This window comes from Anoplolepis gracilipes, chromosome 3 (assembly GCF_047496725.1).
Source record: "Anoplolepis gracilipes chromosome 3, ASM4749672v1, whole genome shotgun sequence".
NCBI lineage: Eukaryota > Metazoa > Arthropoda > Insecta > Hymenoptera > Formicidae > Anoplolepis > Anoplolepis gracilipes.
In genome coordinates this window covers 11,068,358-11,082,944 of record NC_132972.1, presented here as the reverse complement: position 1 = coordinate 11,082,944, position 14,587 = coordinate 11,068,358, and the positions used below count along the sequence as shown (strand labels likewise).

The window sequence follows — 14,587 nt, the reverse complement described above, 5'->3', positions numbered from 1 at the left end:
CACGAGCTAGGAAAGCAATTTTAATTGGAGAGAAATATCGTATGCGTTATTGCAAATTTTAACTTTGTATTATATAATATTTTTTATATGCTTGTCAACTTACCCTGGTGCAGTGCAATCTTGAAGACAATCATTTCCTAGGATAAAGTTCTTGCACGACAGACATTGCGCTGGTCCAGGTCCCCAGCATCCTTCGTCCGAACATTGTTCGTCACATACGAGACCATCTTTGACTGCAATTCAAAATTAATATTCTGTATAATTTTATATAGAAACTTGATAATTTATTTACATTAAAATAAATAAATATTATATGTTTAAATATTAATGTTACATGTAACAATATTATGTATAACGTAAATTCTATTTTTAACCTTAATTTAAAAAGCTTCCGCAGTAAACTTATTATGACAAATATTATATAGTTAAGATTCAATTTTTATATTCAGCAATATTTAAACTTTAAACAATTGTTTTGTTTCTATTTAGATTAAAGAGCTACACTTATATCTTTTTATTATACTTACCGCATTCGCTCTCGTTTCGATTGTTCGACAGAAGACTTTCGTGTTCGGATGATTTCTTGATCCTGCTCCAATTGATACTCTGTGCGTAACATAGATTCTTATTTTCTAAAATGGCAATCGAACCGGAGTAAATCTTTTTTAAGGAACTAAGCCCGAACGACACCAGAGAGGTCTTAACGATGTATAAGGACGCAAAGTATTCCGTGAGCGTTCTGCCCCCGATCACCTCGAGATTTCGAAAGTACGAAAGGTTCTTGAAATCCTTGTGATCTCCTTGGATATTAAGATAGCCGGTAATTTCCTTTAAAGTTCTGAAGACTTCTAACTTGTCGGGATGCATCTTCTCGTATCGTTTGCCGAACGTATAATTTGGATAAACGTGTTGGAAGCCCTCGAAGCTCTGATCCAAGATTGTGATTGATCCTTCGATGATGGTGCAATCCTTGAAGGTGTCAATGTTACCAGAGTGCACTTTCTCGACACCTTTGCAGGTTTTCGGGCAAGGACCGTCGCAGGGAACACACTCGCCGTTCATTGCTTTCTTTTTCGGTGGACAGGATCTCACACACGCGCCATTGTCTTTCAAGAGATGTTCCGGGCATCGTCTCACGCAAGTTGCTCCGTACGCGTACTTTCCATCAGGATTAGCTTCCCAGGAATATGTTGTTGGATTATATCTAAAAGCAACATTAATAATGTTTAGATATTAATACACTTTCTTATTAATTTTATAGCATATAAATAATTTACAAGTAAATTATATGGTTGTATATTAAATTATTATTATTTTAATTATTATTTTGTTGTGTATAAAGTATTTTTTGCAACACTTGACATCGGAATTTGTAGCGAAAATACAGATGCTTACGTGATGTTACTTACTTTTGCATGGGCGGACATTCTTGCGTGCACACGCCATCATCGAAGAAATTCTTGCAGGCAAGGCAGTCGCTCTGTTTGGGACCGGTACAACCACCGGCGCAAAAAAGATGACAACACTCGCGCGGATTAGGACCGAAACACCTGCCCTGCCAGCACTGGGGCGAACAGTTAGTCTTGGAGTACCTTTGACAGTTCTCTGGACCCTCACCCCAGCAGCCCTGTTCGCAGCTTTCGTCGCATTCCGGACAGACGCGTTCCGGCGATGTAAAATTGTATACGTAAAAGTATCGCCCTCCTTGACCGGTGATTATTTCCTCCCAATTGATCGTCTTGATATGGCAGAGATTGTAGTTGTTGTACATCCCCACGCTCCCGTTGAGTATATCTATGACGAAATCAATCGCGAGTTAGACATGAATGAAACGATAGCTCGTTAAATTTTTTTTCTTTAAAATTGCTCATTTTTCAATATTAAAAGATGATTTGTCAATTTTTATAAATGTTTAATTGTTAAAATATGTTTGTTTATTTGTGTGTATAAGACAATATTTATCACAACTTCAAATAAATTAATCAATTAATTATCAATGAATATTCAGTGATAGAAAAATATCTTTATTAGCCTGAACCTGAACAAGAGAATCAAGAAGTAAAGACATACCTCTAAGGGCCGGCATCTCCAGGTTGTGCATCTGACACATTGTGACGAAGAGGGCGAACTCGTGGTCGTGAATATTGAGCTTGAAGAGGGTTCTACCACGAATGATCTGCAATCTCGGGAGGACGATCCTCCGCACGTCCACGTGACTGATGAGGACGTAACCGGTGACCTCCCGTATGTACTGGAGGAAGCTGAGGTCGAAGGTTTTGTTCTGGAGCCATGTGATCTCCAGATTACCATCGACGTAAGTACAGTTGGTGTACCGGTCTCGAAGATTCCGGTAGTGATGTTGTTTGTTGGACGGCACGGAGAGACGGCCATTGGTACCGATGCAAACTGCAAGCAATAATAATTAACATTTATAAGTATAATTTATAAATCTGCGTGAATATATTAAATTATATATAGCACGAATATAAACGAAATGTAAAAAGATTATTGAAAGCGTGTTATATATTAATTCAGCTTTCGATATTCTCGGGTTTTCTCGAAATAAATTATAAAATTATGAAATTACAATCTTCATAAAGATTACTATAATAATATAATAGCAATTAAATTTCAGTCGCATCTTATTAATTTTTCAGAATTATTTATAAATAATTAATATATAAAATATACATTTATATGCAGCAATCTAATATAGTATTAATTAAAAAAGATTATTGTTGTTGGATTTTCACACTTATTCTTTCTCAAGATTATAAAATTATAAATAAATACTCCTTAGATAATCATAAATAATAGTGTTAATGGAAGTTATATTTTCATTTACATCAGCTAGTTAAAAAATAATGTAAATATATATTTATTATTATTCATTAATTTGATATCTGTTTTTAATATTTAATATCTGTTTAACCTTTCAATTTTGTTTTATATTAAAACATTAAAGCTGTGTGAATTTAACGATAATTGTTCCTCAATAAATTGCATACGACAATATCTTCCAAATACATACATATGTAGGTGTTTAATGTGGCACGATTATTGAGCAATTCGAGTAACGGTTCAGAGAATAAAACTAAATATCGAGATTGAGGATGCGTAATTTCCATGTGTAGAGGAAACCGCGTTATTCATTTCCGATTACGATAGTTTGTAGGTACCACCCACACTTAATAGTATATTCCCGCGATCTATAGATAGCGTTTTATCTACGAAACGTATATTGGTGGGCGAACTACCTCCATAAAGTACTGTACATACGCTGCCGTGATTTCGTTGTGCAATTAGAGTCTTATGTCGACTGTGCTTGAATGACAATGCATATATACACACATTCGAAGGCACAGTGTTTGTAAGATTCGTAAGTATAGTAAATGTTCATAATATTACAGAACGAGGTAAACCATTCCACGTATCTCTTGGCAAAATTGTCCATTGATACGTGTATATTTTCGAAAATTAATATTGTAATAATATTAACATTAAAATATTAATACAATATATTATTTATATATGTATATGTATATCCACACATTAGAGAGTTGTTTTTATATAAAATAGATTTACTATTCTTCTTTCAAAAGAACGCAAAGTTCTTCTCAGTTGTATAAAATAGAAATTTTATACAACTGAGAAGACAAAATTAAAGTTCGATCTACACAGAATATTATTTTCAGTTTATATGTTCTAGTAAAAGTATATGAATGTTTATGTAAATTTCGTACCTATTATTTATAATGCAATTAAGTATAATGTAAATTTTTTTATTAAGAATTTTATTACCATGAAAATTTCTTATTTTTTAAAATCTTCTATCATATTTTCTTTACTAGAAATAAACAAAAAGTTGGGGAGGAATGTGCTGTTTTTAAATATTCTTTTGCAATTTTTTTCTTGAGTCTCGGGTCAGTAGAAATCTGGAGAGTTCGCTATTTAATTTTTATTTGATACATAATACTTATTATTATAAAAAAGAGAAAGAAATAATAAATTTTGAAATATTTGACTGCACATAAACCTTGTTACGACTCAGTAATTATGTCTGACAAATAGAACCAAAAGCATCGTAAAGTATGTCAGAAATTAATCGAGCGGCCAATTTCTCCTGATAAAGCGGCCACATATAAAAGAAAGATTCATACTTTTATTAGATAGCTTCGCGCAAGCTCCTTACTCGCGGAGCAAAGAAGTAACTGCCACGACGGAGAGCATAGTCGCACGTTCACTCCCCCGGAATTTGGTTTTGCTCGCAGCTTAAATCTCGACTCGCATCATCGCAAACAGTTCGCAAACGAGCGGCGGCGGCGGCTACCTTTCTCTGCAATCGGCATGCGGTACCGAAAGAGCGGTCTTAATCTGATCGACGATCGGAATCATGCGAAAATAATTGCGCGGTAAGGACGTTCTTCTTGCGCGAGATCTCCGAGGAAGGTGTACTGCCACAGAAGAAGGCCCGTCGCCGTCGCCGTCGCCGTCGCCGGAGATTACGGAGGGGAAAAAGCGGCGGAGCAAACGTGTACTCGAGTATTTGCCGAGTATTTGTATCGACCAGATGCTACGGATGAGAGAGAGAGTCACCGATGAGATACCAAATACACGTACCAGGACATGGCGCCAGGACTCAAGAATGCGGATCGAGCGTGCATCTGCATCGGTCGCTGCAGGTTTTCTGCCGCTCGATCTCGCGAATCCGAGTCGCATTAAAGATATATGACTTGATCATCCAAATAAAGGTCAGAATTACTATTCCTAATGATTTTTCGTCCAAGAAAGAATATCGCTGTGAAATCGCAGACTTTGCTAGTTAGCAAATTTTTCGAATAAAACTTTCCTTTTACAAGAATTTACTACTCATCCTTAAGATCGATGATGAACATTAAATTAAGCCAGATTTTTTGCCTTTGCTAAAATATCTATAAAATGATCTGATGATTCTTCGAATAGAAAACAAGAAAGAATATGAAATAAAGGATAATGTATAAATTGATAAATCAAACTTTCTCCTTTAATGAAAAATTGAAGAACGATTTTTAATTAAATTAAAAGCATAAATGACTTTTCTTTTTAGTGATGACATTTTTCACTGTATTCTGTCTCGTCGATATCAAGTCATTTGCTATATTGTAATAAAAAATTTTCTGTTGCATTCTCATCTTGTCTCTCGGCATTGTCTTGCATTTTTTCTTGATGCAAACAATCGTGTCATAGAGATTCTATGAAAATAAAAATAATAAGCATTTGTCCAGAATTGTTTAACACATTTCTTCTTTTTCTCAATATTTCTTACGTTTATTTTGTGTGTTATAAAGTTTTACCACCAACACAAATCGATTCCTCATTCCAGAATTCATTGATAATCTTTTTATTATTTTCAAGACTGCACTTTTATTTGTAGTATAAATAGAAAGAATATAGTTAAAATTATTGTTTTCTTTTTCCTAAACTCGTAAAGTTTAGCCCTTTAATCATACCTCGATCTTCTTTCTCTTGTAACATAATTAAAACCACAAAGTAATAAATCATCACAAGCAAACTAAAATAAATTTTATTATAGTTCTTATTTTATTTTATTGCTTATATGTAATTATCATTGTTATAAAAATGAATTCAAGTCCTTGACATGTTTACAGCTAGTAAAATTTTAGTAGTTAGCAATCGATAGAATGCATCATCCGTGGCAAGCGAATTACGATCTAGACCGAAGGAAATAACGATTCAAACCGACACGTCAAGAGGAACTTATGTTCGCTTTGGCGTGCTCGCTGCAAGGTGGTTCGATAAAAAGGAACAGCACGAGCGTGATGACCGTACGGATAGACGTTTAGACAGAATGGAGGTTCGCTGAGAAGTGTCGGTTAAGGTCGGCGGGCCGACACGTTCCTCGTTTTCGTTTTCCAACCTCCGAGGCTTACTCTCTGGCTCGGCACGAAATTCATCATTAGGTCCTCGGGACCGGGGATACACCCTGGCAGAAACGTGGTGATTATCCCCGATGGCGAGGCTGCGAAAATTGCCCGGCTCTCGCCGCTCTCGCTCTCTCACGCGTAGAATTAACATTCTGCCAAATTTACGACGCCTGCACCATAGCCGCGAAGACAATAGCGGCGATATATTGATTACGAGCGTGGTACGAATATTACCTTCTTCATCATTATTTGCAAAATTTGTAGGAAATTCACTAAATTCAAACTACGAGCAATCATTAAAAATAATGCAGATAATGATTATAATTCTGCTCGCCACCCATCGAGGTGATTACTTCTTAGAATCGCTTAGGAAATGAATTTAATCAAAGTGGCCAATTATCCTTATAATTTTCTCCTTAGGAAGAACATGAAGAAAAGAAGAAACATGATTAATATTTAATTCATAATTCAAAGAAACCCTCGTATAAAATTATATACAGAAGCTTCTTCGAGTGTCGCAAAAAGACAATATTTATAGCTAACAGTTATACAATAAAAAAAGAATGGCAACCTGAAGGTTTACAGTCCCAGATATAGTCCCTTCAAATGCGTGAACGATAAATCTGACAAAAACCGCGAAATATAAGAGGCGCGGAAGACGTAGGATATGAAGAAACAAGCAACCGGCACAGGACGCCGAAATCCCGCGGTGAGAGATGAGGTGAGGTTTCTTTTGTGAAAGCAAAGAGCACGTCGCACAGAGCAACCATACGTGGTCCTCCGACCACCTTCTAGGAGGAGAGCATCGATTTTTATGCGGCACTTTAAAATGCCTTCTTCTCCTCCATTAAAGGCCCAAAGTAATATGAAATAACCACATGCTGATGGCGATGACGGCGACGACGGCGACGACGGTGCCGTTTATTTGAGCTCGTAAACATCGATACCGTCGAGCTCGCGCAATCCCCACCATCAAAATCGTTTCTCGGTTCTAAGGCTTCTCTTTTGCCTGCTTTCTCTTTCTCTCTCTTTCTCTCTTGAGCCCTCGGCTAAATGCCCGACGAAATAAAACCGAGGTATCGTAAACGCGCGAAATAACTATCGGTTTGAGTTTGCTAAAAAAAAAAAAAAATCAAGGTGAGAATGGATTTCAGAGAATGGCTAAGAGAAAGAAAAATTGAAACTGTGAGAGAAAGAAAAACAGAAAAAAAATTGTATTTTGAAACAAAACCATCCACTCTGATAAAAAAAAGTATAAGACAATAAATAAATAAATAACTGTTCAAAATATGCAGAAGAGAGTATTATAAGCAAAAATGTATTATAAAAAAATTAATTAATGCAAAATAAAAAAAATTAATAAATCATTAATTTTTATATTAATATAAAAAATATCGAAAAATAACAATAAAGTGTGTACACATAAAAATAAAATATTTTTCACTTTTTCGTAAAACGGATAAAGTATAAAACATATTATAAATATAAAAAAAAAACTGAAAAAAGGGAAAAACAAACTGAAAGCAAAAAAAGAATAATAAAATAATGGAAACTGGAAAAAGTTTAAAAATAAATATGCAGAAATGGAAGAAAGAATAATGGACTTCACTTCGTGAAAATAAATTTCGTAATACTATGTTAAATATCGGAACTTCTGCAATAAAAGTCACGATGTAAATATGAGTTCGGAGAAACATTTCGTAACATAATTCGCGATTAGAACGAAAACTTTAGCAGATTTAAATAGATATTGAATAAACGAAGAGATTTACTCGTAACTCTCGTCTAACGGTTTTCGCATTTCAACGAGCTTCAAAGTAAGTTTATGTAGACATTTATACCCCTTTTATATGCAGGTATTCCAATTTTTTCCTTCTCAAAATGAACATCGTTCTCTTACGACGTAAGGTCATACGAGTTTGAATAGATCAAACGTAGTAATCGACTTGCCGACGCAAATACTTTGACTGACGTTTCGTTCACCTGTTGCTTTATGTATTCTCTCATTTGAATTACTTGATTAATCTAGGAATTCTGGTTACGTCCTATAATATCATTTCTAAACATAAAGAACGATCTCATAACTCGTTCTTGTTCAAACTGGCCTTCTGAAATATTTCCAAAATTATCAGCTAATCAACTTGGTTCGCAGTTCGAGGCAATTTTCTCTTCCGAAGCGTCGTGTCATTGTGAGTTGAAAATATTCCAATTCATAGCTGGAGAGAGAATAAGAGAGGAGATATCAAGTTTTCGCCGAGATTCAAGACGAATCGCTTTGTCATCACGCGCGATCGTTCAACTACACCCTGACCAGCCTCCAGTATACATGAATCTACGACGCGGGAGTGGAGAGGGCGACAAGAAGGAGACGAGAGGGATACATCCGAGTCGGGGGGTTGTATAAGTCTCGCGTATACGTTATAACCGTGGCGTAACATTAATAGCTTTATGGTTTATTGCTTTCGAGTCTGCGGTTAAGCTCCTCCGCTCCCTGCGGCGTGGCCAGCCCGAAGGCTACGATGCGGTATGCGTCTCCGCTCCGTTCCGTTCGTGTAACTTCATTTTTCGATTTCATTATGTCGGCGGCGCGACGGCGTTTTATTCACGTCACTCCGTTCGATCATGGGCTCTTTCTCTTGCACCTCTCGTTCCATCTTCTCGCGCTTCGCGTTGCTTTATATTCGAGTTAACTCTGATGTACTTTGGTCTATAGTCTATAGGCATGCGATCGAAGAATCAAGGATAATGCAGACTTGATCTTTATAAAAAATAAATTTAGAGAAAAGAGAAAAAAATTAACATTTTTTTATTCAATTTTACAAAATAACTTACTAACTTGTCCATTGCAATGATGTGTGCATTACGTTTGTAATTTTAAAGCTGTTTGTTTACGGCGATTTTTATTTTATTTTTATTTTTAGGAAGCAGAATCGAGGGAAGAGTTTAAATAAATTACAAATTATTTGGACAACGTATGTGTTGATAATTGACTCTAATCGCTTTAGATTTTACATTTTACACGATTATTTTGTAATGTGATTATAAATTGCAAATAAATTATAAATTCGTTTTAATTATTGCTTTTGAAAAAATTTGCATAGTTTTATTGTATCTTCATAGAATAAAGTAAATAACTATCTCCATACAAATAACAATTATTTCGTATTTTATTTGAGATTACGAGTGAAAGTTAAAATGAATAACGAGTCATGCAAAAATAAATTTCTATTAAAAGTTCATTAAGATTTATTTTAGAGAGATATTTCTTATAAAGATATTTTTTAAATAAATAAATAAGATATATATATATATATATATATATATCTTTTATTTTAAAACAGGAAAGATTTAAAAATGCAACAGTGATGTGAGATATGATAGAGATTGAAAGGAGAAACAATCACATTAAAAATATCAAAAGTAAATTTGCAGAGAAAAAGTTTTTACAAGCTTACATTTTAGAGAATATGTATTCTTTAATTTTGCAACGCCATAAAAACATCTATTATAATAATTAATGGCTGCTACCTTTATATAGTAATAGTTGACACATGTCGATTTTTCAGGTCACAGGGCGATGTCATTAAGTCGCGGCGCGAAAGTGTTTTCGAGAAAATTGTCGGGCACACTATTTTCATTTTTTTTTTTAACTGTCGTTGTTAATAAAGCACAAGTGAGGTGAGGAAATAATAACGAATCAAAATGAAGTACCGAGGGCGGCATGGACAAGGAACAAATGACGTTGTGTGCGGAATGCGCTTTGTTCGTTTCTCTCTCTCCCGACAATACATTCTACATTTACTGCGTCTCTCTCTCTCTCTCTCTCTCTCTCTCTCTCTCTCTCTCTCTCTCTCTCTCTCTCTGTTCTATCTCCTTCTCTCGATCATCCGCAATGGCTCCTTATGCGTCTCTTTTTCTCTCTCTTTCTTTATCTCACCTCGCAACCTCAGCAGCCAGCGAGCTGGACCACGCGTGCACCGAGAGGGCACGCGATCTCACGTTTGCCTCCCGGATACAGAACACCGACTTTCGATCAGTGCTCTCTCATCGCAAGCATTATCTTCGTTAACTCCTCACTATCATATTATAAAAAAATAGCAAAATTAGTTTTTCTCTAAATCTTCTTTCCTCTAATCTTTTCATCTGACTGTAGGTCTAAGAAGTCAATGTCTTAAAAATTTTTTAAATATTTTCTAAGGTAATTAATATACAGATACCATCAATAAAATGTTCAAATTATATAAAATAATATAAGAAAGAGAAAAAATAAGCATAATATATAAAGTCTATACATTTGTACTATGTCTCTATTGAAAACAAGTTTGAGTATGTAAATTAAAATAATAACATTTTCACATTAAAATATAGAAATTTTCAAATTAATGATATGAATTCTTCAACAAATACTTTAAAATATTTGCAGTCTAAAATAAAAATTATTTCACGTAGAAACATCACTAAATAAATATAATAAATATAATAGCAGATTTTATTTGACTAAAAGTAATATCACAATGCAATGTAAGATGTGTTAAATATCGCAAGACAAGCGGGAGAAAACCATTACATTATGCCATAGGGCGTCGTAAAAATCGCTAAATAATGGAGAATTAATGCTTTTCACTGCGTTGTTCAACTAGATTGTACGCGATAAGGTTGATTCAGGATTCAATGCACGACTTTAGGCGAGGATTTATATGTTACATAGTTGAAAGAACTCTATATTGCTGTCGTCTGGGGAAAGATAAATTTCCTTCATCTAATATGCAAACTTTATATGTGAAAAAATAAAGCTTAACTTTTATATAATAGTGCTTTCTTCATCGAAAGATACTTGTTACAGTGACTTGCAGCATAATGTATGTACGTCGCATTTTCGTGATATGCGCATTATATCGTACATTACTTTGCTATTAAAATCATATTTAATAAGGCTGTTTCAATGAGCGCTCAATAAATTTTTTCACAATATTTAAATTCTTTTATATTCACAGATTTTAATAAATTCCTAGAATGTGAATAATTAAATTATTGTTTATTTTAGATTAGATACTTTAAATAATCCTAAAGACAATAAAGTGCATTATAAATTATGTTTAGTGTAGAGTGACATTTTTACAATTCATCGTCGTACTTACAGCCCATGCAAAGACCGTTGCAATTTTTATTTGTTAATACATACAACTTGCACAACAGATAGCAATCTAGCTTGAGTGCTTTTCACCGTCATTTGACAAAGATTTTGATATACGAGCGAGTTGCATTCATAATTACACCATAAAGTCGCCGCATAAAGTCTTGTCTCTCAAATCACTTAGCCGCAGAAAAACACTTGCACATTAAACATTGAATACCATAATGGTAAACCAGTGCATTTTCTTGCTATTTGTTCAGGTGTTATTTGTAATTTAATTTCGGCGTATGGTTAAAAATAAGTAAACGCAAAAATCGCGAGTAAAATTATGATAAAATAATATAAAAATATTTTTTTATATATTCTATAATTATAATTATATGTATACATGATTTAAACAGAATATTTAATTGATTTTAAAATTATAACAAATTAACATTGTCAAATTTTAGATACATTTCTCTATTATAATGATAATTTGAATACTGTTGCCCTTATTTTACAACGATTAGCTCTAATAATTGGCAACTATATGTACTAAGATTTTTTTAAATTGTGCAACATACTAGACTTTGAGGAAAAAAAACATACGAACAAAGACACATTTGTGAGTAAAATTCATCAGCTGATCGAGACAAAGACTCGAGGAACGGTAAGGAGGAGCATCGATTTATCTTGCGTGAATCTCGCGGCAGGCGTCGACCACCTCGGGAGAAATGTACGTCTTGCTCCAGCGCTGTCTCCACTAGTTGAAGAGGAAGAAGCCACAGACGTCAGTCAACGCGGTTGTCGCCTCGAGGAGTGTTAATGCGCGAGACAATAAGAGACGTCACCATAGTTGAACTACAACTCGATATATTACGCGAATAATATTCATAACTCGTAAATTTCATTGTGTATAATGGTGCATTTATTTTTCTAAATTTATGTTCCTAATTTCAGTTTTTCCGAGAGAATTATAGTATATATATATATATTATTTTTAATTTTCCCGCAAATGCGAGGAAGAAACGATAACGAAAATCGACGACAACAAAATGTATCTTTTTATTTGCTTTTCTTATAGTCAGTCTTTCTCAAATCAAAATTTTTTAATATATCTTAAAATATGTATATTGATTTTTAATATATAATATATTATAATACATATTAATAAATTAACAATATATTATAAGTATATTTATATATATTTATAATTAATATATTATACATAGATATACATATTTGTTAATACATCTAATTCGAAACTGTTTATATCTTAATAATTGTATAAACAGCGTAGGACAAACATTGACAGTTTCATTAAAGATGATACGTACTTATTTTGAGATCAGGTTAAAGATTGAGTAAATGTTCACCAAATTATATCGTTCATTTTACATATTAATTTTCAGAATCCGCACGAGATTCGAACTCGTATCTTGATCTCGAGATCCGAGGCCATCGAGAGGCCATCGTCACTTTCCTCAGCACAGCCACGATCGATCTGTGATCGCCCGATCCGATAACGTTCTTACGTGGGCGCGTACCTATATCACTCTCCTTCTCGGTGGATCGTGCAATAAGCTGCCCGATCCGCGGCGCAGATTCCGCGCAGATATGTTGACCTCGGGCCGGTATCGTTTAACATCCCTGATCCAGCATCTCGCGCGATACCGAGTACCTCGTCCTTTCGTAACGCGCGCTAAATTACCTGTCCCTTTTAACGTCGTGCGTGTAGCTTCAAGTGCTTGATGGGCGCCTCGCGGGCTTAACTCCTCCACTGTGGGAAAGATCGCGCGAAATCTTGGGAAAGCGTGCGATTTTAAAATAAATTCCACTTTCTGATATCGAAACAATGAAATAGATTAAATCGACACCGCTCCTCGATCATTAATTGCGTGACTTTCGTAGTTAAATTAAATGTGTTAAATGTGCAACAGGAAATATATCTAATCGGACATTTTACTAGATAATTTTTTATCTGCGATATGTATAATATATCAACATTATCTGTTTTTTTTAGTACCATATTTACGATTAAAACTCGACAAACCTTATAATCATAAATAAAACAGTCAAGGATCTTTCTACTTTTATCGATCAAAAATAAACATAAAATAAACAATAATAAAGCTTATTAATGTTTAAACAAACGTTCTACTTGTATGTGTATAAGTTTTATTTTTAAGTATTAGATTTTCAATGTAGATGGTAAAAGGAGAAAAAGGAATTCTCTGGAGAGAAACTTTGTTTCCACCGATAGAAATTTCTTCATAATCGGTACTGTACGTATGTACATTGGATCGAGTAATGCAAGCGGCCAACTAATGATCAATTAAAAATCAATTAAAATTCCAACACGCAAAAATATCGTCAGCAGAAAGGTCGAGTCGATAAAACACAAAATGCAAGAAATTAATTTAATTCGCCAACTTTTGACCCATAAATTTTACCTATATAATTTCTTTCTGAAAACTGTTTATTTTATGCAATACCTAACATGTAAAGAGGTATATTATTTTCTTTGTTTGCATTTCGTAACAATTGGACACACTTCCACATGTCAACCTTTTATTCTCCATAAAATTCTTCTTGATGTGCAATCACTAAAAAAAAGTCACCCACGTCTCTCATCCTCTTCGTCCACCCACATTTCTCTGCTAGACCTGTTGATGCTTATGCTTAATCTGATGTGTGCCATCAATCAAGCAGTCGTAGCGGAAGAGCTATACCTTTGACTAATTTCTTAAATGCCGTACTTTCTTGACTGCTTAACAACAAAATCTAATTTCTTTTCATTTTTATCATTTGATATTTATGATACGGAACAATGCGGACATCAGATTCAATTATGGATTAAAAGACTTGTTCCTTCCCTGGATTCTTCCTATCCATCTAATATATAGATAATTTTGTTCAGAAATTTTTGTTTTATCTCATGCTTTGTACATTAGCAAAAAATTAAATAAAAAAAAATTAAATATAATATAATTAATAATTAATAATATAATTAAAATATCTAAAATAAATTAAATAATATACAAAATCTGAATATCAAGAATTTCTAGGATATTAATATCAAGAAAAACAAATCAAAAGGTTAGACAACTCGGTATAATTGCATAATTGTGCAAGATGTGAATTGCATAACGATGCCAGAGAGATTGCGGGATAATTTTGCATAGATAAATATTCGAAATTATATATATATATATATATATATATATATATATATATATATATATATTCAATTTTGTATATCACTTAATTTATTTAGATATTTGAATTATATTTAATTTTTTGCTAATATGAGTACAAAGCGAATATGAATAAAAGACAAAAATTTCTGAACAAAATTATCTATATATTAAATGGAAAGAATCCAGAGAACAAGTCTTTTAATCCATAATTGAATCTGATATCCGCATATATATATATATTAAATATAATCAATCATGCACACAGAGAATATGCACATCACGTTTGTCGTATTAATCATATATTTTATTTTAGAAATATATCCCGAACAAATTAGATATATATACTT

The 14,587-nt window shown here is 33.6% G+C and overlaps 1 protein-coding gene across 3 annotated transcripts in view; it reads right to left on the bottom strand.

Moving 5' to 3' along the window:
• The window catches only part of Egfr (epidermal growth factor receptor), a 152,998-nt gene that overhangs the window by 7,689 nt on the left and 130,722 nt on the right, over positions 1-14,587 (bottom strand). For all 3 annotated transcript variants that reach the window (XM_072888686.1, XM_072888684.1, XM_072888683.1), the window contains 4 exons: positions 2,071-2,406; positions 1,410-1,794; positions 528-1,204; positions 104-233 (listed from right to left, as the gene is read on the bottom strand). In XM_072888686.1, coding sequence (XP_072744787.1) covers positions 104-233; positions 528-1,204; positions 1,410-1,794; positions 2,071-2,406 — 1,528 coding nt within the window. The remainder of the gene's footprint in view (positions 1-103; positions 234-527; positions 1,205-1,409; positions 1,795-2,070; positions 2,407-14,587) is intronic.